The sequence below is a fragment of the Thamnophis sirtalis genome, unplaced genomic scaffold (assembly GCF_051295495.1).
Source record: "Thamnophis sirtalis isolate CommonGarterSnake01/CBP01778 unplaced genomic scaffold, rThaSir2_p1.2 scaffold_4, whole genome shotgun sequence".
NCBI lineage: Eukaryota > Metazoa > Chordata > Lepidosauria > Squamata > Natricidae > Thamnophis > Thamnophis sirtalis.
In genome coordinates this window covers 20,957,810-20,984,013 of record NW_028261384.1, presented here as the reverse complement: position 1 = coordinate 20,984,013, position 26,204 = coordinate 20,957,810, and the positions used below count along the sequence as shown (strand labels likewise).

The 26,204-nt window shown below is 36.4% G+C and overlaps 1 protein-coding gene across 18 annotated transcripts in view; it reads left to right on the top strand.

Annotated features, from left to right (window-relative positions):
- Positions 1–24,229, top strand: part of SVIL (supervillin) — a 172,524-nt gene extending 148,295 nt beyond the window's left edge. For all 18 annotated transcript variants that reach the window (XM_087712569.1, XM_087712568.1, XM_087712560.1 and 15 more), the window contains 16 exons: positions 132–287; positions 1,519–1,655; positions 2,105–2,252; positions 2,385–2,530; positions 4,424–4,599; positions 6,276–6,417; positions 6,974–7,250; positions 7,761–7,912; positions 10,745–10,850; positions 12,801–13,008; positions 14,071–14,204; positions 14,766–14,921; positions 15,652–15,795; positions 20,293–20,414; positions 22,021–22,176; positions 22,266–24,229. In XM_087712569.1, the coding sequence (XP_087568695.1) occupies positions 132–287; positions 1,519–1,655; positions 2,105–2,252; positions 2,385–2,530; positions 4,424–4,599; positions 6,276–6,417; positions 6,974–7,250; positions 7,761–7,912; positions 10,745–10,850; positions 12,801–13,008; positions 14,071–14,204; positions 14,766–14,921; positions 15,652–15,795; positions 20,293–20,414; positions 22,021–22,176; positions 22,266–22,352 (2,447 nt within the window). In that variant the 3' untranslated portion in view covers positions 22,353–24,229. The remainder of the gene's footprint in view (positions 1–131; positions 288–1,518; positions 1,656–2,104; positions 2,253–2,384; positions 2,531–4,423; positions 4,600–6,275; positions 6,418–6,973; positions 7,251–7,760; positions 7,913–10,744; positions 10,851–12,800; positions 13,009–14,070; positions 14,205–14,765; positions 14,922–15,651; positions 15,796–20,292; positions 20,415–22,020; positions 22,177–22,265) is intronic.
- The last annotated feature ends 1,975 nt before the right edge of the window (positions 24,230–26,204 follow it).

The window sequence follows — 26,204 nt, the reverse complement described above, 5'->3', positions numbered from 1 at the left end:
AATATTGGAAACAAAACATAACATCCTTTTTTTGTTTTTGTATGTATGTATGTCTCTGCTCTTTCATTTATTTTTTCTGTATTTTCTTTTTTCCCCTTTCTGTCATTTTTTTCTACTTTGTCTGTCTTAAGTGTCTGCAAACTCAAATTTCTCAGAGGTAGCACTTGCTGGCTTAGCAAGTAAAGAGAACTTCAGCAATATTAGTCTGCGTAGTGTCAATTTGACGGAGCAGAATTCAAACAACAGTGCTGTCCCATACAAGAAGCTGATGCTCTTACAGATCAAAGGTAGGTTTTTAATTACATTTTTAATTAATCCAAAATGTTAAATATTGGCAATGAGTTTCAGTGATTTTTTTTTCAACTATGGAGAAGATGGGGAAAGGGAAAGAAAGTCGCTGGTAACCATGGTTAATACATTGATAAATGTACTTGTTATCTAGTAATCATGTTCTCTGGCATATATCGTTTTTTAAAAATCACATTAAAATCTGGCAATATTAGTAAAAGGACTTGAATTTAAAAGTAGTTGTTTATTACTTTTACCTTATATCTTTATGAATAACACAAGGCAGTAAACATACCTAATTAATACTCTTTCCTCTCCTATTTTCCCAATGACCTTGAGAGCACGACCAGCCCACTCCAGTTGGCTTTCATGTCTAAAATGGGACTAGAACTCACTAGTGATTGGCCCAAAATCATCCAGCAGGCTTTTATGCATTAAAATAACCTTTTCGTTTTAAGATTGATATCCTAAGATGATCCTAAGAGTTGCTGAAAGTGTGATAGTGACATGGTTACAATGCAAAAATAGAAGAGGCAAAATTTTCTGTCCTTACCAATTTTGAAAGGTTTGGGATAGAAAACTTGTGTAGATCAATGTAATGCAATTATTTGAGCTCTTCGTTTAAATATTTAAAAACCTTCATTGCTGAAAATGAGCAATTTATTCCCAGGTCAAACCATCATGGATTGCCCGTTCTATTTTATAAGATAGAACAGGACAGGACAGAATTCTTTATTGGCAAAGGAATTTGTCTTTGGTGCATAACCTCTCATTGTACATAAAAGCTATAGGTGATAAATCATGATCATAGTCATCATAAATATACATTCATCATAATCATAAGATACAACACTTAGTGATAGTCATAGGATACTAAATAAGCAATCAACATAAATCATACTAGGAAACTAAATGAAACAATATAAATAATAAAGATACAAGCAATAAAGTTATAGTCATAAGTAGAAAAAGAGATAGATAATAGAAAGATGAGAAGAATTTAATTTAATTTATATATTAAAATACTTGATAGTTTTGTCTTAAGTGAATGGTTGCTTCAAGCCAGTTTATTCCAGGCATATGTTCAGTTTCTGCTGTTATGACACATTAAATGTCATTTAGAAAATGTATTTGTCTGAGATGAAGGTCCTCTTTCTAAAATAAACATATCCAGAAGTTGCCTCTAGTCCCTTATTTATAGAATGTTGTTGGATTTTTTTTTCTTTTTAGGAAGAAGACATGTCCAAACTAGATTAGTTGAACCAAGGGCCTCATCACTTAATAGCGGTGACTGTTTCTTGCTGCTCACGCCACAGTTTTGCTTCCTGTGGGTAGGGGAGTTTGCAAACGTCATAGAAAAAGCTAAGGTTAGTGCTTGGAAGGTCTGAGATAGGCACAACCCTTGGTTTTCTTTTCTTTTTGTTAGGTTCACGGGCATTTGCAAAAATAACCATGCACAAGATTCTTAATGTCTGTAAACACGGTATGAATGTCGATGGGAAAATACTTACAGCCCACCACCCCCTTCTCAATTTTTTTCCTCGCTAAAAATCATCAGGGAAAAGAGGTCCACGTTCAAGAAGAAAAAATAAGTCTTGAATGACAGGAAGTCCTTTCTGACTTTTGCAGTTCAATGGGCTGTGTTCTCATTAAAATGGAAACAAGGGAACCTATCTGTATTTGACACAGTTTCCATCTTTCAGTTTAGTATGCCCCATAAAATTAGCAACAAGTACACATTCATTCTTTTCTGAATAGTCCAATTGTCCCCAAAGCTTAGGCAGTCCTATTCAGCTAATCATGTTCAATTTCTTAGGCTTCGGAGCTCGCAGCTTTAATTCAGACAAAGCGAGAACTTGGCTGCAGAGCTCCTTATATACAGACCATAGAAGAAGGCATCAATACTCATACTCATGCAGCCAAAGAATTCTGGAAACTCCTTGGTGGGCAAACAAGCTATCAGGGTAAGAGTGGGTTTATTTTTGCCATCTCCATGCATTTTCCTCTTGTAAGAATATTCTTAAATTGCTTTTTTTTTTAAATTGCCATCCCTGGGCTGCTTTGGTAACATGTTCATTTTGTCTGCCTCTTTCAAGCGGCTGGAAGACCAGAGGAAGACGAGATGTATGAAGCTGCAATAATAGAAACAAATTGCATTTACCGGCTGGTTGATGATAAACTTATTCCTGATGACGACCACTGGGGGAAGATGCCAAAGTGTACATTGTTAAATTCAAAAGAGGTATAGTAAGAGGCATTTCCAGTCTTAAAGAGCCAGCTTAAGTGCTGATGAATATGTATAGGCAGGTAGTCCTTGACATGCAACGTTTTGTTTGGGTTATTCAAAGTTACAACGGCACTGAAAAAATGATTTATGACCTTTTCTCACATGACATTGTAACATTCCCATGATCACGTGATCAAAATTTGGATGCTAGGCAACTGGTTCATATTTATAACCGTTGCAATGTCCCAGGGTTGTATAATTCTCTTTTGGAGCCTTTTGGCAAGCAATTGCAGTATCTCACAACAACTGTCTCGCTTATTAACAGAAATGTTGTACTCATTTGTGGTTGTAGGCTGAGGGCTACTTGTATCTTCTTTTCTCACATGCTAAATGTTCATTTCCTCTTTGGGCTCAGAATTGGTTGTCTTTTTTTTTTACTGTCAAACATAATGTGTATAAACCTAAAAGCTTCCAGTGAATAAATAAGAAAACCAAGCAACCTTATAAGAAGTAGATTGTAATATTTGGGTTCCTAAAGAAAGTTAGAAAGGTAGCTAAGTCAATAAGCACTATTAAAGTGGAATAATTAAACTTGTATAATTAAAATTGGAAACTTCACATTTCTTAAACAAAAAAATAATCTTGTGATTATTTTAATTGAAATTATATGACTGCAAATATTCTGACTTATAGAGAAGGCAGCCAAAAAGCATTTGCGTAAGGAGACTGTTCAACAATCACATCCAAAGTATGCATTATATTTACGCAGTTGAATGAATTGTAGAAAAAAACGTACGCAATACACAATTACATTAACAGCTAGTGAAGTAGAGGCACAGAGGAAAGAGGAGAATGTAGCACATCATATATTTTACCAAGATACTACAGTAGAGAGGGATAAAGTAAATTCATATATCAGCTAAGCCATGCAAGTCACAGAGCATCATATGGTCCTGCTTCATTTGCATTTCCATTATAAATAATCTATAATTTATTTTGTTTTGCAGCAGAAACAAATGAAATTAATGTCTGTAATATAAAATGAAGAGGCTTCTTAAAAATGCAGACCAGACATGGTAAAGATACCAAGGATAACCAATTCAAGGAACAGCCTGCTTCCTATAGATTAGCCTCCCTCAGATGTATCATTACACACAGTTTTGTATTATGAAAACAAGCTTTAGACAGCTTTAAATTTACACAATTTCTCCTCTTCCTTATCTTTTCATATGAGTTTAAGGAAGAGTTTCAAAGCTCTCACTTCAATTTTAGATCAACCACTAGTCATCATGTTTCCAGTATTCAAACTTGGATTGGATTGGATTTATTACATTTATATGCCGCCCTTTTCCCCGAAGGAGGACTTACATTAAGTAATCTTAAATATAGTTTGTTGAAAATAAATTCAAATCACAGTATTCAAAACTGGTTTGTTTCATCAAAGTAGTGGATCTTTAATGCTTTGATGCTGTGCTAAATTTTCAATTAGCCTAAAAACAGAATTATCATCTTTATGCCTCCTCAGTCTGACTAAATAAAATAAGGAGAGGGGAAGTGGTCAATATGGACAATTTTAGTTCATTCCAATATAAACAATGCTTTGTGGCACCTGAAATAAGACAAATAAGCATGTATGAAAATATGCATCAAAAGTTCATAAAATCCCCAGATGAAGACTATCAATCAATCCCAGAGCTTGCCTTTGTTCTTTATTCATTGGGCATTTTAATGAATATTGACAAGTGTTACTGCTTGGATAAAAATTGAATGTTGTTTCTGTATTTCCCCTTGTCCATTCAAAAATTATTTCTTATTTCCTTATTCTCCCTCTCCCTCCCTCCCTCCCTCCCTCCCTCCCTCCCTCCCTCCCTCCCCCCCCCCTCTCTCTCTCTCTCTCTCTCTCTCTAGGTCTTGGTGTTTGACTTTGGAAGTGAAGTGTATGTTTGGCATGGGAAAGAGGTCACACTAGCTCAAAGAAAAGTTGCCTTCCAGTTGGCCAAACACCTATGGAATGGGACTTTTGACTACGCCAATTGTGACATCAATCCCCTGGATCCTGGTGAATGCAATCCTCTTATTCCAAGGTATCAAACCTAGTGACAGTGATGGTGTTGCTAATCTTATTTAAGAAAAGAAATCTGTTAAGATAATAATTTCAATATTATTTTTCAAATTATTAGAAAGTTGTGTCCCTAGGTTTTCCCCCCACATATGATATATACAGGGGTGGGCTGCACTTACGTTCACAAGCAGTTCGCTGGTAGTGAGCATGCATGCGTAGCAGATTCGCTTGCGCGCACCCCTTTGGGAGTGAAACGAAGCTTCAAAGAAGCAGGTAATCAACTCAGGCAGCTCCAGTGAGTAAAGCAGGGGTGGCGAGAAACTCAGTTGGGTATTGAGAGCAGAGGGAACAAGCCAGAAAGTTAGTTATAAATGGATATCTTAGCACAAGGGTGAGTGGGCGGGCTCAGCCACCAATCAAAGCTAAGGGTCCGCCCAAACATGTGTGACCATGCAGCAGCCCACCATTGGATATATATCAAAACTGTCTTATTGTAGGCAGGAACACAGCCTAATTAAAACCAATACAATTGTCCTTAATTGTAAATTCCATGCAATCAACAGGTAATCATGTACATGTTGAATGGAAAAAGTAATTCGGATATGGTGCAAAAGTAATATGGATATAGTGCAAAACTAGGTCATCAGAGTTTCTGTTTAGAAATACACAAGAAAAGATAGAAAGGCCAGACCAAATTGAGAGTGAGAGGAAGTTGATTCCAAGGCGCAGAGCATTTCGAGGGTACCGTAGATTGAAGATAGCTTGTCACTAAAGCATAATTAGCAAAGAAATAGTTTCCAGTATTTGCTTATCTGCAAAGAGGGATAAATATACAAAGAAGCTTCATAATGCAACTCTAATTCCAGCATAGCTAATATGAATATAAAATTCAGCTATCATACGTATAATTCAGTCAGCTCCCAGGATTAAAGACATATTATTTTTTACAAGATTTTTCTTGCAGTACTGTGCCACGCTACCTTCAGCCCTTCAATTTTCTCTGGTGTCACTGCCCAAACTTTTCTGAGATTAAGGTTCTCAGATATCTAGGTCACAGTCGGAATCTGCAGTCTCCCATTTATGGGGACAAAGTCTCCAAAGGCCTCTATTGGCTTCTCAATATCTTCAAGAGTTGGGGGGGGGGGGATATTGACCTGCAGTTTTCAAAAGTCAAGACTCATGACTATCAAATTATGAGCTACATATTTTGTTAATACTGTGTCATGCCTACAAGCCATCTTTTCTTTTTGGACTTCAGGCATGCCACACTTTCTAATGTGGGAACCTGGGAGGGGGAATTATGTGAAGTTGGGTGATATGTAGCCATAACAACATTGACTCTTAGAAAGTCAAGATCATCCTTTGTCTCTGCACCTGGCCTGAACTGGATGGGTGAACTCTGTCTTCGTGGCAATGGAAGATTGGACCATGTGATGAGCTTGTGGTTGTTGGGGCAGGATCTTGAACTTTGAACTGGGTGGGAAAACATGGAAGCTTTCAGATTTGGGTTTTCCCAGATGTGCCAATACGGCTCTTTTAATAATTTGCCTTGGACTCTGCTTTTATTTCAGATGCTATTTGTAACCCTGACATACTGTTTATTTAGTTAGTTTTGGTTGGCTGGCTTTTCTTTTCTAGCATAAAATGTTACATGATGTTGGAACAGTCTATGTGTTTCTCTTTCTTTTTGTCATTCAGAAAAGGACAAGGGCGACCAGATTGGGCCATTTTTGGCAGACTCACAGAACACAATGAGACAATACTATTTAAAGAAAAATTTCTTGATTGGACTGAATTGAAGAAACTTACTGAGAAGTATTCCAACGAATCCCCTCAGAAGGTGGTTTACTTGTTTATAATCTTATTACTTGTTTATAATCATTTTATTAGGAATCACTTGATAAATGTATGGTAAAAAATTTTTTTGGCATGAAAGGTATCTTGCTTTAAAAAAAACAGCTAGGCAAAAGAAGTTGTTTTAAGTAGATTTATAAACAGCCCAAATTAGTGATTGACTCAATGAAAATATAATTAGGAAACTTTTTCTAAAATCTGCACAGTAGTCACTAGAATACAGTAAGTATATAATAGATTGATTTAATCTTTTCTTGGTGGTGGTGGTGGTGGTGGTGGTGATAACTTATAAAAATAAATGAGATCTTCATGCATGAGACTGTTTATCATCAGAAACCCAAGTCCTAGTATCTCAGGTAAATTCAGAGGGTAGTTGAATTACTTTCAGTTCTTTGGAAATACAATTTTTGGAGAGCAGCGTGAGTGAATTGTTGATAAAAGCTGTTTATACGCTAGCACTGTAATAAGACTTTTGACTTTATATTGTGATATGAACAATGGACTTGCTGCCTAATACTAAATGGTGTTGTGTCTTGTTGCAGGAAGAAACCAGATCTGACACAAAGCCATATGATGTCCTGCTCATGGTCCCCGTCCCCCAGGCAACCGTTGGCACTGTCTTGGATGGACTAAATATTGGACGTGGTTATGGATTCATTGAAGGAGATGATGGGAGACAATTCGAAATTATCACCATCTCTGTGGACGTCTGGCACATCCTGGAATTTGATTATAGCAGGCTTCCTAAACAAAGTATTGGACAATTTCATGAAGGCGACACATATGTTGTCAAGTGGAAATATCTAGTGAGCACTTCAGGTCAGTAAAATATCTTTTATTATGACTTAAGCTTCTATAAATGATATGCTTAAATAAGGTGAAAGCACTCCCTGTATCTCACGATAAATGTTATTTATTCAAATGGCTATTCAAGGCCATCGGAAGTTGATTATAGAGTTTACCATGTTAATTTGTAGGAAGTGCTTTGCTTCTGAGGCAGAAAACAAGTGATGAGTGTACATTCCTCTATGTGATATCATATGTGTGTGTCTGCTATGTAATTAATTAATACAAATCTATACTTAAAAACGTGCACATTTTTAATAAGACACGATGGGCATGTATAATACCACAAACATATTGAGTTTGTTTGAAGGGATGCTGATCAGTCTCCAGAAGATTTTGGTCTGTCTGAATATTTATCTCCCAGTACTTTTGAACAGCATATTGAATTGCTTACATACAATGTTTGTTAGCGCAGCTTTGGTTGTGAATTCTCAGCTGGGTATATGCCTTCCAAGTTACAACGTGTTTGTTTTGATCTTGCAGTTGGAAGCAGACAAAAGGGGGACTTACAGACGAGAGTCGTTGGCAAAGAGAAATGTGTATACTTTTTTTGGCAAGGGAGACATTCTACTGTCAGTGAGAAGGGGACTTCGGCATTGATGACTGTAGAACTCGATGAAGAGAGAGGTGCACAGGTGAAGAAAACAGAGATTGGCAGAATAATAGGTTTTGTGAATCTGGGGTCTCCAGCTTCACTCTTTAAACCGAGCATATTGCAATCCATCTAACTCAGGGGTGTCAAACTGGCGGCCCGCAATTCAGATGCATCATGCGCAGGTCACGTCCACCCCACGTCTGCGAATGGAAAAAACCATTGTGAAATGTCACATGACGGTAACATGACTTGGCGAGTTTGACACCCATGATCTAATGTGCATAGGCTTCCATGTCTTTAATAGCACAGGGCAACTTACAGAAATGTAATAAAACAATCCTGAAAAGAAACACATAATAAATGGATACGGATCAATATTAAAATTAGTGGGTGGATAAGTATAGTTTTAACTTTCTCCTAATCTGTAAGATCTTAATCAAGGGGAGGCTTGTTTTAATTCCAGTCGAATTTCTTTTATATCTGGACACTCCTCCCCCACCTTCCCAAGGAAAAAATACAATTCACCTTGGCCAGGGATGGACAGGTTTGAAATTTCTGAGCCATACATGGCCACCAAATCCTCTTTTAACACCCTTCTAACACCAACTGAAAAACGTTAGCAGATTTCACATCATCTTGAGATTACATTGTAGTAGAAGCTCTAAAAAATTGTTAACTCTTTAAAAAAAAAACTAAGAAAGATTATAGACAAATTGGATGGCATGTCCTCATGCACATAACATCATTGCCACATTCCATTCAAGCCCTTGCTGAAAAATATATTGAGATAAGACCTAACCATTAAAAGCTTTCCCAGTTCTAACTTGGTAAAACGTTTTAAACCCAGTAGTTGGGTTTCCATTGTTTTTGAGTTTCATCAGAGAGAATAAAGACTAGTTCAACTGACTCCAGTACTGTGACCAATGCAATATTCAAGTTTCAGACATGTATGACTCTTCCTGGGTTGGTCCAATGAAGTGCCACTAACATGTCAGCTAATAATGCTCTTTTTATATTTTAAATAAGAGTCAAACTTTGTTCGGAGGAAGATTATTGAAATAATTACAGGTACAGGTTGTCCTTTTTTTCATTTTTTTCCCCATTTTTCACTTTATTTGTATGCCTCCCTTTTCCCTGGGGGGACTCAGGGCGGCTCACAGTTCAAAAGGGGGGGGGGGAAGGACAAACAATTTACAACATGGAGACACTACATCATTTAAGAACACAACAGTCATACAATTCGAGTGGGGTTAGAATCGTTAACCCCAGGCCAGCCGGGACAGCCAGATTTTAAGGGCGGCGCGGAAGGACTGGAGGGTAGTGAGGGTCCGGATCTCCACGGGGAGTTCGTTCCAGAGGGTCGGAGCAGCCACCGAGAAGGCTCTCCTCCGGGTAGTTGCCAGTCTACACTGGCTGGCTGATGGAATTTGGAGGAGGCCTAATCTATGCGATCTTATCGGTCTAGTGGAGGTAATTGGCAGTAGGCGGTCTCTCAAGTCCTCAATTAATGACCAATCATTTAGCTATTCCTTGAAACTACAACAGTAATTTCAGTAATAAACAAATAAACAGTAATTTAAAGAAAGTACTTAAAAGTACTTACAATCCCTTCCAAAATTTTGACAGATTTGTTTAATGATCATTGATGTCTTCCACAAAAAAGGTATCCTGTTTTCCCGAAAATAAGATCTCCCTGGATAATAAGCCCAATTGGGCTTTTGAGTGCATGCATTAGAATAAGCCCTCCCCGAAAATATTGCAACACAGCAGCAGCCCTGAGATGACCACGCTCGCCACCTCCTGCACATCAAAAATAATAAGTCCTCCTGAAAAATAATGCCAAGCACTTATTCCGAGGTCAAAAGAAAATATTTTGTCTTATTTTCGAGGAAACATGGTAACAAAATGGGGACAGTCATATGAGTGACTGGCTTTAAAATCACCATGACTTACAACCAGTGTGAGCATGCTCCATTATGGTTGTAAATTGGGTATTACCTGTATTTAATCTACATTAAAGTCTATGTTTCAATACTACCAAATAGTTAAATGTATCTAATAATATATTAGATTTCCAGAACAGATGATAATAAATAGTAGGAATAATCCTTTGGCTTGAAAAAACTTTAGATGAACTCTTTACAGGGCCTGCTCTAAGCTTGGCAGTCTTAATTCACCGAACATATGGATTTGCATACCAGTTGCATATGGTTTTGTGCTGCAGTTTGGACAAAAGATTAGTGACAGAGCTCTTATATTTTCTGTGCTGAAGAACCTAGATTCAGTTGCCAGCCTCCCAGTAAGACTAGCAACAATTCTCACCTGAAACTGTAGAGAATCACTGTCATCCCATTTATTATAAATAATACCTAAATAAACAGATCGTTTGGTTTGGTGAAAGGCAACTTCCCGTGCAGAATAGTTTTGTGGGAACAACCCTGTTGCCAGGGAACAACTATAAAAGCAAAGCATTTGCCAGCAACAATAAGATTCTCACTAGAATGAAACTTTTTCAAGGGAGTCTGATATAACTGCTCAGAAATTGGGCAGTTCTAAAAGTTATGTAAACAATGCAAGAAAATTTACTTGCTCAATATTAACGCACAACCAATACTATATTCAATAATATTATTTAATTGCACAAGTGGCAAAGCATTAATAGGTCTAATGGGTTTAATGGGATTAGTATTAGTATTCTAACCCATTGGGGCAGCCACAAATAAGGCTTGTTTTTTGTTAACCTTTCTTAGTTCAGACATTCTGTGCAAAGCCCATATGTAGGAAAGTCCACATATTGCCTTCAAGCCAATTATACTGTGGTCTTGCATAAATCTTAATTTGTTGTGATTTTCAATTACCACTTTTTTTTCAGATACAAGTTCTTCAAGGAAAAGAGCCTCCATGTTTTCTCCAGTGTTTTCAAGGTGGAATGATTGTTCACACAGGAAGAAGGGAAGAGGAAGAAGAAAATACGCAAAGTAAAAAAAAAAAAGCTTCTTGTTGCAATAGTTTTGCTGAAATGTGAAGGGACAGGAGAGTGACCTTGTGTGATAAATAAACTTAAATGTAATCCTTTCGCCATTTTATTTAGTTAAAATGCTACTTCAGAAGCCATTACAGATGGTCCTCATTTTGCAATTTAGCCAGCAATATAATCATTAAGTGAAGCGGTTACTAAATGAAATTGTGGCAGTGCTTACTATTTTACTTCAGCCTTCCTTTACAGATCTGCAAAGGTAGTAAATATGAAGATTGAACCTACAGTTACTTTTTCTTCATCATCATCTAAAATTGTGAACAGTTGCTCTGTGAACCAGTTGCTAAACAAGAACTGTGTGTAAAATTAGGGGTTAGTCCCGGAAGTGAAATTGTATTAGGGCAAATCTGATACATTTGAACATATGTGAAATATATATGAAATGCCTTTTTAGTAACTGACTAGCCACAGCAATTAAGGGGTAGGAGAAAGAAGAAGAAAATGAAAATCTAGATTGATGGCAGTGATTCTTTTCAGCCAAAAATAACCCAACTTCAAAGCAAGGAAAAGCTCAGGGCTTGGTCATCTCAATTAATCCAACATGGGGCTACCCTAGAAGCGTGACCCGTCAAAACCGCGGTCCACAAAAGCGCGCTCGACGAAAACGCGCATTTGACGTCATCACAGCACGACGAAAAAAATTAAAAATTGAAATAAAAATAAAATTAAAGCAAGCCGATTCACATAAAGGTAAGGGTTAGGGTTAGGGTTAGGGTTAGGTTAAGGGTTAGGGTTAGGTTTAGAGCGTTAGGGTTACGTTTAGTGTTAGGTTAAGGGTTAGCGTTAGGTTTAGCATTAGGTTTAGGGTTAGATTTAGGGTTAGGTTAAGGGTTAGGTTTAGGGTTAGGTTTGGAGGGGTTAGGGTAAGGTTTTCACTTTATTTTTACATTTATCGATCACAGCGCGATGTTTTCGTCGCGCTGTGATGACATCACGTACGCGCTTTCGTCGAGCGCGCTTTTGTCTACCGCGGTTTTGTGGTGGAACCCCCTAGAAGAGTACTTGGAAGTTATAGTTGGCATAGAATATAGCAGTGCTAACAGTTCTGGGAGCCCCTATGGTGGCCTACTTAATACCCCTGGTATTGGTGGCTACTTTGCTTCTAGATCCAGTTCAAGGTATTATCTTTTTCAAAGCTGTTTATGGCATGGATCCAAGTTAATTGAGGAACTATCTCACTTCAATGGGTTTGGTACACCCCTCCCACATCAATAGAAAGGACAGATTGTGGACCCCACCAGTCAAGGAATTCCAACTGATGGGGTCAAGGAGAAAAAAAATTTCTGCTCTGGTTCCTGTACACTAGTACATTGTACCACTAAAGTTGAGATCTTCACACATATTCTTGGCTTTCAGGATGAACCTGAAAACCTGGTTCTGCCAATTGGCCTTGGAATCCAATGAGACATTTCATACAGTAGTTAGTGGATTAAATGAAGATTCCACATCTACCCTATTGTATATTGCTGCTTTCTTGGCTATTTAATGGCAGTATTTATTGTTTTTTTGTTTTGATATTGTTATTTGGATTTTGTAAGAGTCCCCTCATATAAATTTAATAAATAAATAAAGTTCCCTTATAAAAATGTGAATAAGCCACTGCCAGTCAGTGGATAAACATTTCTGAAATAGATAAGCCCTTGCTTGATTGAGTATAATGTAACTTATTGAATTTTAACCTCTACTTTTACGAGATCCTGATAGTTTGTTCAGATAGGAGATCATCATTGTGGAATTGGCATATCTACAATCAAAATGCAAAGCAAGAAAAAAAGAAGAAGATTCATTATATAAACAGTTCTTGCTGATTTTAATTTGTCCAGGCAAAATTTGAAGATTAACTTATGAGCCAGCTTGACAAGTGCATAATAAATACGTGTTTTCAATGCAGGTGATTGGCGACTGTATTGCGTTCGAGGAGAAGTTCCTGTTGAAGGGAACTTGCTTGAAGTAGCCTGCCACTGTAGCAGCCTGAGATCTAGGACTTCAATGATTGTTCTCAACATCAACAAAGCCCTTATTTATTTGTGGCATGGCTGCAAAGCCCAGCCACATACCAAGGAAGTAGGAAGAACAGCAGCTAACAAAATAAAAGAACAGTAAGTAGTAGAACTATTGGTCTGTGACTGCATTTGTAGAACTCATACTTGTCAACTCAAGGCAGGGATGAAAAATGATCATGCACTAGGGTAATATTTAAAATTATGCTACTTATGTAAGATATTTCTAAACTGGCTTCAAATGTTTTTCCACTTCACCATACAGATATGACTTCATATACATACATAATTAAAATTAAAAATAGCAAAGTCAATAAACCATTCTATGTCATCTTTATTCATTGCCATTGCTCCAAGGAATTCAAGATGGTTATACTGTACATGAATTTAATGTTCCATTTAGCTTCTCAACAATCCCATGAAATAGGTCAGGCTGAGCAGCCGTAATCTCCTTAAGATCTTCTCACAAGCTAAAGTAGGATTTGAGCCTTGATCTTCCCAATTGTAGTCCACTGTTCTTTAAGTTTTAAAGCTTTTCAGCTCCGTAGTTATCTATTACTAATTGTGTGGAGAAGATGAATTAAGTAAAGCTTTTCTCTATCTGTTCCTAAAATTGAAACTTATTTATACATCTATTAGCAATAGATTTTGAATGGATAAAATGTATTTTTTTCATACAATGAATAATTTACTTTATAGCATTTACTAACTGCCACAAGTTCTGAGGTTTACTAACAAATGGGCTAAAAACAAATTATATCCCACTTTTGAAGTCTATTAACATTTAATAGTTGTGAGGTTTTTATGGGAGTTCTATATTCAGAGTCAGTACAGCATTATAAAAAAAGTCGTATTCACAATATGTTAGACAGCTTTGCCACAGCATCTGATTGAGTGCTTTAGAGAGCTGAATGCTGGACCTTGGGAATGATTCAGAAGGAATGCATTGTTGTCCTTAAATTGGAAAATGAATTCAGCGCATGTGGTTAAGTGAGCATAATTTGCAAAAGGGAGCAAATGTCCTTTTATGAAAAGAGATAAGAGAGATGATGAAGCTGGGCGAGAGTTTTTCCCTAGATTTCTCTCAAAATGATTGGTTCTTGGTATGAATTATGCTGGATTGCTAATTCTAAATCTGACGGACTGATAATTGCATTGTAGATGTCCGTTGGAAGCAGGATTGCACAGTAGTAGCAAAGTGACAATACATGAATATGATGAAGGAACAGAGCCACTGGGATTCTGGGATGCCTTAGGAAGAAGAGACCGAAAAGCCTATGACTGCATGTTGCAAGGTAGGGTTAGGGTTGTTTTCTTGGGATGTCTTTAAGATGGCCAAGATCTTTTAATCTTTTTTAAAATCAGTGTCTGTCAAAAACGGAAGAATGTGATCAAAATGTATTGGATCACATTTTTATGTAAAATGTTTTAACTGAACCCAAGTAGTATCTTGATTTTAAAATTCTGCATACAAAAATGAATGTATTAGAGTAAAATAAAGTTCATTAGGTAGGAGAACCTATAAAAACCGTAGGTGCAGAAATTTATATACAAAAATAGACATGAATTTCCATAAGGTTTTCTGGGGGGGAAATGCAAACTAATGTGAATCAGCTGATCTGTTTTCTAAAAGAAAGTAAACCAATTTATTACATCCATATTAAGTTAATTTAAAATCTACTCCTTGTCAGAAGTACAATGAAAGTAAGGCAGTCACATTATGTTTTCAAGAGCTTACATCTACATTACCAATCCTATTCACTTACTGCCATTATCCATCTATATAAGATTTGGACAAGAAAAAAAATGTAACATCCAAATTGTCTAATTTAAACATCTTGTTTTTCGTTTTAAAGATCCTGGGAAGTTTAATTTTACACCTCGCCTATTTATCTTTGGAAGTTCATCAGGAGAATTCTCAGCCACCGAGTATATTTATCCATCAAGAGACCCCTCCGTGGTTAACTCCATGCCCTTCCTTCAGGAAGACCTCTACACAGCCCCCCAGCCAGGTAAGTTATTTAGGGTACAGCAGGGCTGGGGAACTATGGCCTTTTAGGACCTGTGGATTTCATGCTGGCTCAGGAATTCTGGGAGTTGAAGTCTACAAGTCATAAAAGGGCCATTGTTCCCCACCTCAGGAGGATAAATAATGTTATGAAATTGTATATGTTGAACATCTGAAAATCCTTGTTTCTAGAAAGATGCTTTTGTTTAGATTTGAAAACAGTGAAAATATGTGTGCAATAGCGTGCCAAGTATTATTTTTATAGCCTTTGTACCATACAACATTTGTGAAGGATTTATAATTGTCATCACCAAAACCATATGGAGAAATGAAACTTACAACAACAGGCAAAGTGACAGTTCTCTAAACAAATAAGAATTTCTTCTGAGACATCCAAGGAGAAATCACTATTCCACTTTAGGAAAGGCAACAAATTTCCTGCATTTGATTTCTCGATTTGTCAGGTCAGGATAGCAGTTTATGCAATACCAAAAAGTGTCCATGTTATGTAAGACAGGGTGGAGAAGCTCTTCATCCTCTCAACCCCTTTCATATTGCTGCAGAATCGCACTTGATAATATTACCACAGTAAATGTTACTTTGAGCCCAGGTACTTAGGAAACTTCCAAATGTGCAGACTAGGTGTATATCTATCTTGGTTTAGGTCATATGAAATCTGTATGTGTAGTCTTTGGAATGCCCTTTCAAAAATAACATTCATTTAATCTGTGCAGTTCTCTTCCTTGTTGACAATCACCACGAAGTATATCTCTGGCAAGGTTGGTGGCCAGTGGAAAACAAAATTGCAGGATCTGCCCGAATCCGGTGGGCTTCAGACAGGAAATGTGCCATGGAGACTGTCCTACAGTACTGTAAAGGTAATAATAAATACAGGTATGTTTGAAATGGTGTTGATGCAGCCCAGGAAGAGAGAAAGATAGGCAGCCAAAAATAGTATCATCAAGGTGGATTTTGCTTATTGATGTGGAACAGGAATGCACAATGTAACAATGCGACTATGAAGTAAGTGTGTGGCAACTTAATCTCCTTAATTCCCAATCTTAAAATATTAAGGCTGGGAGTTCTGAGTATGTGTGTATGCGCACGCACACATACACACATACACACATTTTCTTAAGTTTTCTATCCCAATGGGTAGTCCTTACCGCTCCAGTAATCTTCCTAAAACATTGGCAGGATTAAGAATAGCCCAGAATTCTTGACATTTCCTTCTATGAAGGTTTATCTTAGCGTATTCTCGAACCCATGAATGGCAGAAATTTCACACCCTCCTAATACTTTTTTTGAGACTAATAATCAGGACTGGATTATGCAGATAAGTGTTGGGAATCATACATTACTTTCAAAAATTGTGTTGTCCTGGACATGAAGAACAGCTAGCAAAATGAATTTTAGCGGAACTTCATATTAGATTAGAAAACACAAGAGAGTGATAGAATATTCCCTGCAAGATTCAAGCACCTTCCTTAGCTATATGTGAACACCAGGTTACTTTTAATTAAACATAAAAAGTAAATGTAAATTCAAATGAATTGTTAGTAACCAACTGCTACATACACAATGTGTAATTTGACATTTACATGTTTTTTTTAAAAAACCTAGCAAATTCCATATTAACATTTTTTTCCTTTTTACAACAAAATGGTAATTCTTTAAGTATTATCATATCTAGAAAAAAAGAGAAAAACCCATAGCCTATATCTTCTGATGAGTTTAGAACGTTTTAGCATTATATGTTGTTCAGAAAATTTGGTATTATGATATAAGGGGAAAATATCTGTACAGAATGTGTTAAATATTTGTCTGTAACAGAGTATAATAAATTACAGCATTTTATTTATGTAATAATGTCGTGCTGTAGAATCACATTACATTTCATTTTTCTTCCAACTGCTCGTGTATTGAATTTCCCAAAAGATTGGTTATCAAGATTCTTGAAATTTAGCATATAAAGTGTTCTGAAACATGAACATTACAACAACAACAACTAAAGTGTACAGTTTTTTTTTTTTTTTTTCAAATATATTTTATTCATTTTCACATTCCATTTTACAGTCACTTATATACTGGATATTTGCTATAAGAAAAGAAATAGAACAAGATAAAAAAGAAAACACAACTCATCATTCACAACCCCACCTGACACTTCCATCCTCCATACACCCCATCTTCCCCCTCCAACTTTCCTTTCCTCCCTCTAACACTCCCCTCCTACTTCCCTTTCCCCTCAAACCTTCCTTCTCCCCTTACTCCCAGCACGCCCTCCTTACATTCCCCTTACTCCTTCCTTACTCCTCCCTCTTCTTTCCCTCTACCTCCCCCCTTGGTGTATTCCTTTATTCAACTGTTGTTTATTAATATAGTATAATAAAAAATAAAATAAACCAAGGAAAAAAAATATAAAGAAAGAAAAGAAAAGAAAAAAAAAAGAACAACCGTATACAAGTGCATTCTTTTTCTTATTGAGACTATATTAACACCCACCCACCCACCCACCCTAAATCCCCATCCCTAATCCTCCCGACTTCCCAGGGCCCACACCTGGCACTGCCCTCTGTCTAAAGTATCTTATGATCGTATGGATTAAAAATAAAAGTAATATATTAAAAAAATAGATAAAAAGAAAATACAAATTATATAAAGGAAAAGAAAGGAAAAGAAAAAGAAAAGAAAAAAAGAAAAAAAAGAACTCTTTGTATTAAGCTCAGCCCCCCATCTTTATTTATGTTTAAATAGTGTAAATCATTCTATATGTATTTTATTCTCGTCTCTTGCTTCTTTGTTATTTACCCCAACCTCCTGTAGACTCTCCAGATTCCGCATGCATTTTACCCTCATCCCTTGCTTCTCTGATATTTACCACTATCAAATTTAGTTTACAATCTAGCTCAAAATAATTTCACCAAGCTTTGCCTTCTAATAAAAATTAAGTAACATGAATCATTCCACATATTCAAATAATACTTTCAACAAGAATCAGTTTACCTTCTATTTTAAAATAATCTCAACAAACTTTCTCTTCTAGCAGGGTTTAAACAGCGTAAATCATTCTGCATACATTTTACAAATATACATTCAGCATCATCTTTGTTTATGTTTAAATAGTGTAAATCATTCTATATGTATTTTATTCTCGTCTCTTGCTTCTTTGTTATTTACCCCAGCCTCCTGTAGACTCTCCAGATTCCGCATGCATTTTACCCTCATCCCTTACTTCTCTGATATTTACCACTATCAAATTTATGCAGACATTAATTTACAATCTAGCTCAAAATAATTTCACCAAGCTTTCCCTTCTAATAAAAATTAAGTAGCATGGATCATTCCACATATTCAAATAATACTTTCAACAAGAATCAGTTTACCTTCTATTTTGAAATAATCTCATCAAACTTTCCCTTCTAACAGGGTTTAAACAGCGTAAATCATTCTGCATACATTTTACAAATATACATTCAGCATCACCCCACCAATATCCGATTCCGCTTTTTCTACCGGAGAGAAGTCGCAAACCCCCATTCAATCCACAACTTTGACGAATATTTTAGAATGTCTAAATCCTCGATCTCCGCTTTTCTGCTTCTCCAAGGGAGGGAGAGCTACCCCCTCCATCTTGCAATGGAATGTCTAATAGGAAAAGATCATAGTCTAAAGACTGAGTGCCTTGCAAATTGTTGGATCTAGACAAAGTTACCATATCTTAAACCAGACAAATATTTTGAAGACATAGCTAAATCCTCGTAAAGTGTACAGTTTATTGATGTCACTGTACCAGGAGACGCCAGAGTCGAAGAGAAAGAACTGGAAAAAAATCACGAAATTACTTGACATGGCGATCGAAACTACTTGATTATGGATGAAACATGTGACAGTGATGGCCATTGTCATGGGGGCACTTGGCACTATGTTCAAGAATTTTATAAAGTACATCAAGAAATTGCAGCTTCCTACAATAACATCAAAGGAACTGCAAAAAACTGCTCTACTCAGAACAACATACATTTTAAGAAGATACATGGTCAATACTTAGGACACTGGCAGCAGTTGCCTGAGTTTCACGTTTCATGAATAAAAGTTTAGAATAATAACAAAATAACAGCAGCTCTTAGATCCTTGGTTGAGATTTGAAATGTTAAGTTTTTGCCAGTCCTAGACTCTGAATCAAATAATAATAATAACAACAATAAAATAATAATAATGCTGCAACAAAATCTCACAAACTGGTTATTTACAACATTATGATCAAATTGCCAAAATCATACATTGGAAGCTTTGCTTGAAGTTTGGGATCAAATGCAGCAAAAATTACTGGGCACCCCAAACAAGGTTCTTGTGAGACTTTTGGATTCAAACTGACAGAGATGCAGCCCACAACACTCTTGACATCACAATTGTGGAAAAGTCTGGCTCATTGATATTGCAATACCAGAAAAATGCACGAATTGAAGTGAAACAAGTAGAAAAAATAACAAAAGACTGATTTGCAAATTGAAGTTGAGCGATTGTGGAAGAGGAAATCAATGATTGTACCAATAGTAACAGGAGCCCTTGGAGCAATACCCAAAAGGCTGCCTAGGTACATGGAAATTTTGAATTTATCAGACCTCAATATTCTGAAAAAAAGCACCTTACTCAAAACTGCCTATATAAAACTGTTACTTTAGAAGCTCTTGGGTCCTTGGTTAGGACTTGAACTGTTAAGTTTTTAACCAGTCACAGACTGTGAATCGAATCAAAGATTACATCTTAAATAATAATCATTATTATTATTATTATTATTATTATTATTATTATTATTATTATTATTATTATTATTGCCTACATCTTGCAATGATACTTTTAATACCATCAAAAAATAATATCTGCCTATTCCATGTTCTTGAGAGGAGTCGATAGGTGGATAAAAATGCCAAATCCAGTCTAAACCTCTAGCTAAGTATGCAGCCAACTATAATAATGAAAAATTTGAAATGGAAAAATATAGAAGGCCAAAACAATAACCTGATCCCATCCAAAGGCAGGAAGATAAATCTGGTTAGATCTATCTGAGGAAGGAATCCACATCTACGATGCCTCACATACAATAATTTATTAATGTTACTTATGTATTGAAAACTGGGGAAGTTGGGCATGGGACACATTCTTGAAGCAGTCAAGCAGCTTCCCACTGTCCATAAAATAATTTGGTTTCAGCCTCTTTAGTGTTATATATATGTAAAAATCATTGTGTTTGAAATGTCTACTGCAATATAAAGTGTTTGGTGTTGGGTTTGCTCATAAATAATTCAGAATAGTAAAGAGGGAATATCAACAATAATTTATTTTGTAAGTAACACTTTTTTCTTAATGTATAGGAAAGAACGTGAAGAATCCTCCTAAATCTTACCTAATCAATGCTGGTCTTGAGCCTTTGACATTTACTAATATGTTTCCCAGCTGGGAACACAGAGATGACATTGCTGAAATCACCGAAATGGTAAATGAACTTTTCTCTTCAGCTTTCTCGGTTTTTTTATCTGCATTTGAACATGCTGGAGCATCATGGTAGGAGGCACAAAAATCCAGGGGGTTAACTAGGATAAAGTGCTTGAAGCTTTTCAGGGCAGTGAGTTTAAAACAATAAGGAGAGGGTGGATTCTAACTGAGATTTTATTACCTATTCATTAATTTTCCAAGGCTCAAGGAAATATACTAGTGCTAAAACAACAGTAAACTCAAGGCTGTTAGATAGAGGGCCAGGGGTTACTCCTTATCTTTCTCAGGAAATGGATTTCTTGTTTGTGGAAAGCTGGAGTTTGTGATGGTTGCACCTTTTCCTTTGTAATATAATGGAGCGCTTTATTTAGAAATACGTAGGCTGCAATAAAATTTTAAGGTAACAATGGGAGAATATTAATTTGTAAATAAAGTATGAAACTTAAGACTGAGCCAATTAAAAATAATACGATGCCACAGATCTTTTTATAGAATCATAAGATGTAAAGATTCATAGAGACCAACCCAAACAACTCCCTGCCCAGGTCAACCCCCCCACACACACTTTTAGTGCATCCGTGGCAGATGGCCTTCCAGGCTTTCTTTAAACATCTTCAGAAAAAGGATGTCCTCCCTTTTCAAAGCCATCTGTCAGAAAGCTATTACAGTAGAAAATTCTGTTTGTTCAATCAAAATCTGCCTCCTTGCAATATAGTTCCAGCTGCTCTTTTCCTATATTCTGGAATAATTAAACAAGCCAGCTGCTATTTTCTATATGGGACCCCTTCAAATGCTTGAAGACAGCTATCGTATGGTGTCTTCCCACAAATCTGTTTTTTCCAGATTAAACATAGCCAGTGTCTCCAACTGTTCTCTCTACATTTTTCCTCTGTTACCATATTTCTTTCTGGTAGTTCAGGGCCCATCCCAAAATGTGGTGCTAGAACCAGGATACCATATTTTAGATGTGGTCTGACAAATGCCGAATAGAAAGAAACTTTTCTTTTGATCCTGTCATAAAACCTTGGTTTATACGGTGTAGGATTTCATTCCTTTTTCCCCGCCACCTCCATAACAGTGTTGGCTCTTTCTCAGGTTATATATATCACCAAGACTCTCTGATCCTTTTGCTGATCAGTATGGCTCCCCAGTCTTATATTTATGTCTCTAGTTTTTCTGATCCAAATACAAGACTATGAATTTGTTTCTATTGAAAGTCACATTGCTACTTTCTGCTTATTGTACAGTATATCTGTAACGTTCTCAGTTTTTTGAAAATTTGATAAATATTTCTTCTAATTTGCCAATCTTATGTATTTATAAATATGTTGGATAGGATGCAGAATGGAGCCCTATAACTTGGACTAGAAAACCTCCAAGATCCCTTCCAACTCTGCTATTCTATTCTATTCTATTCTATTCTAAGTAAACAAATCAAATAAACAAACAAACATGATTTCTCTGTAGAGATTACTTGGCTGAGTTGGGGGTGATAACCCCACAGCTTTGCTTCCCTGAAGAATTCAAACTCCATGTAAAACTGTTTGGTTCAGATTATTTTTGCTTATTTGGGTTATTTTGTTCTGTGATCTCCGGTTCTTCCTCAGGATGCCGAAGCTTCTAATCAGATCATCCTGGTAGAAGATGTGCTGGCCAAGCTATGCCAAAAGTTTTATCCACTTGCTGATCTCTTAGCAAGGCCTCTTCCTGAAGGAGTGGACCCACTTAATCTTGAAATCTACCTTTCGGATGAGGACTTTGAGGTAAACTAGAAGAAGTAACTGACTGTTTTGTATTCTTTTTGTATGTTTGTCTACGTTTTTCAAAATTCTTTCTTTCTAATCATGTCTAGGCTGGATTACAGTTAACTAGAGAAGAATACAACGCATTGCCTTCCTGGAAGCAGGTGAACCTCAAAAAGGCCAAAGGGCTTTTCTGAAAATGCCAGAATTGTAATCATGGGCCGGAGTGGAACGTGACCCCCTGACATTTTCTGCACCTCTTGGCCAACGTAGGATGCCCATTTTCACCCTCAAAAGCGAGATTCTGTTTGAAGTTACTAGGTTCTGCTATAATGTTCTGAAGTCATTTCATAATGTAAATGTGCGAGAAGCATCTTTGGAAGACGTTTTGTGGGCAAGAACTCCAAAGTACAGGCCATGTTTAGAAATTATTTTCTTTGTACTCTGAGCAGGAACTTTTCTGGTAGCCGATCCTTTGGCTGCTCACACTACGTGTCATTTAGGTTTTGAAAATGCTCTTTTTGTAAAGTTTTATTTTGTTCAAGCTGTGGATTTTCAACAGGATTTGTATTTATGTAAACGCATAGGAGAAGGATGTATTTAACAATGCAGTTTGTATTATTCATTTTCAACATTTTTGTAAAGAAAGTTCCAGGAAAGTAGCTAGACTTATTATTTTATCTTGGACTCTCTCCCTCCCTCCCTCTCTCTCTGTTTTTAAATGCAAAAGTATTGTTCTCAGAGCTGTTTTCATCTGCTTAACTGAACAAAGAATTATCATATGCATTTCTAGAGAATCTCACTGAATCCAAATTTATATCCCAAAAATGTATAGTGCCTTGTTTTTTGTTGTTGTTTGTGTACAGTTTATATACCAGAATATTGGCCTGCTTTTTAAAATGACTCAGAACATACTCTACTTTGATAATAGTAGAAACTAAAAAAAAAATCCTCAGTTTGTAATAATGTGGCAAACATAAATCTTCTTTTGTGATAAAGACTTAAAGCAAGGTTTCAGAATAAATTTGTAGCAATGGACTGCCTCCTTATTCTCTCCTTTGCCATCTGAAGTAGATAACTGGATGGAGCATCTTGCTTTATGAATTACTGTGGAAAATGTTTGCATTGAGAGCAAATGAGCAACATACCTTTAAGAAAATAAATAAATCCATAGACTCTTTTCATCCTGTTTTCATGACTAAAACTGTTCTGTTCAGGCAATAAAGATTTCTGATTGTATATTTTAAAATGTCATAAGGTAGGTGCTGATCTATACGTAAAAACTGGGCACCTATATTGCAGATTCCCCTGTCTAAATCAAAATGATGTCCCATTACAACTAGCAGTTTTCATCTCATGGGAGTTGAAGTCCAATAAGATCATGCTAATAGAATAATGTCTTGGCCATTAAATCCTCTCCTTCAGAGTCAATCTTTGTTGTGTCTTTTGGCACTAACAGTACCACAACTGTGTGGCACATAGAGTCAAGTAACTTTCTGTTTGTTATTTGTAGGGAAAAGGAGGCTAAGGAACAAGTATCTTTTTAGAAAGTAGCTTTCAAGGAGCAGATAAACATTACTTTCTGGGAATGGTTTAAAATAGCATTGCAATGGAGTATATATGAAATATAACATTTACTACTCCAGACTTAGAATATGTGTGTTAACCTAAGTCCCATTAATTTTGATGATCCATAAGCATGATATATGTCTGGATCCAACTTAGACTCTTGTTTCAACTTTTCCTTATATGTAAAGCTGTAAGCGTAATTTATTGTGTGTTCAGTAAATGGTGGCTACATAAATCTAATTTGAAGTTCAGATTCAGTCCATGAAACATCTGGCTAAATCTTGATTCTGGCAAGCTTCTGTGCAGTGTCAAACTTGCAAAGGAATTATTTCATTATGAGAAAATAATGAACCCCTATTTCTGTGGCATTAAATTTAGTATTGATTTGAACAAAGGATGTTTGACAATGTTTGTATACTCTGTAAGCCTGTAATGTTTATTCTTATACACAAGATGTTTCTCTCCTTTTTCTCTGCAACATCACAAATAAAGTATTCAATTTCTAGCTTTTAGTTTCAGGAAAATATTCAATAGACTATGATAACTGAGGGGGGGGAGGAATCACCTTTAGACAAGGAACGTCTCCAAGGCATTAAGATAAGTGACATGTTGAAGTCTTCAGATATTGTTCTTAGTCTGACTAAACCAATTGCAGGCAAAACCTATTGAATTGCCATGGCAAATAAATTTGCACTAATTTTATAAACACAAACTTTAAAAATGTCTGATATCAAGTACTGTCTAAAAATACTATCAAATATTAACCTTCAAAGGGAACAGCTACAAGTTAATATATCTGATATATCTATATGTTTGAGCTCTGTATTTAGGACATTTATCCTGAATTCCTTGCACTTTTCGTCAGAATTATTTGCTAGAAAAAGCTTGATTTATGTTATTGATTAGAATATTCTGTTAGGAAAAAAATCACGCTAAGTTTTGCAATTCAGTCATTATGGCCCTGCAGCTTCATATTTCTACTAGCTTTTGTATTTCATAATAATAAACCTTTAATTCATCTGTAGCACTAGCAGTAAAGAAGGAGTTCTTGGTTATTTTCTTGCAGATGTTTCACTACTCAAACTAGATAATATCATTGGAAGGAGTGGAGAATTCCAGTCCCTACCAGAACTGATTGTGTTATCTATTTTGGGTAGTCGAGTAAACAGCCAAACTCAAGGAGCACCAAGGACCCTTCATTTCAACCTGAGTGCAAATATATTAAGTCTTGAAAGTGAGTTACTAGAAGGCACACAGATTGCTAGGTCTTGTGGTTAGTTTGGCAGTTCAACCATTTTCCTGTTCTGCCAGATACAACTCTTTCCCTTCTCCTAATCTATTCCTATCTAATGTGGCATTTCCCTTCTCAATATTTTCAACTAGCAGTTCTGAGGATCGTCCAACAAACACATCTGGAGAGATGGACGCCCAACAACTCCTTTTGAATTTACAAATAAAATTCAGATTTGTTATTTGTGTAAACATAACCTGCTAAAGGAGGTTTTTGCAAAGCAAAATTGAAAGTGATCAAGTTTGTTTCACCAGATTCGTACAAATATTTGCTTCCACTGTAAGGGAAATGCCTTTACTATTGAGGGCTGTGACTTTCACATAGTTGATTGTAATTTGGAAGATTGATTGTGGAAGAGAGGGTACATCTGGTTTGTATCACCAAGACATCATCCATGTGTCAGGATTGCATCAGCCAAGATCTCAGAGCAGGGAAGGATAGGGTTAGTAAACTGGATCTATGCAGTTCGGCAGAGAAAAGATCCTGCTTGTGTGCTTGAGCTAAGGGACAATTTGGGTGTGTTGAAGTCCATTAACCCTATTAATCCAGATTCCATCACACGCATGCGTGCCAGCCAGCTGCTCTTCCAGGTTCGCATGAACACCAGGTGGCCGCACACATATGTGTGATGGAAACTGGAAGAGCAGCTGGCGACAGCATGCGTGCCCACAGAGAGCTCTCTGCATGCCACCTCAGGCAGGCGTGCCATAGATTTGCCATCATGGTCATAATCATAAGTGAAGTTCCAGACCTTTCAGAAAAACTTTGAAGACAGAACTGACCATTCGTTGTCTGCAGTTGAAGAGCCGTATTACACAATATATTTTTCATTATTTGGCTTATGCTTCAATGCTATTCTTTGTACATTCCCAACCTTAATACTGTAGGCAGGAACATAATCTGCTTAGAATTGCTTAGCTTGGAACAACATAGTAATAAATAAAAATGATATAATCCATACACTACTTTTACTCAAAATGATGTCGTCCTTCTGAAGTCATTCAAATGTTCACTGGAAATGTCAAGAAAAAAGCTATTTAGCTTCTAGGTTAGAGTTTATCAACCTTGGAAACTTTTAAGAGGTATGGACTTCTTGAGGTGCCCTGGAGAATTTTGAGAGTTAAAGTTAAACTTTCTTAAAGTTCAAGGTTGAAAAAGACTTCTAAGTGAGCAGTAAGTGAACTCAAAT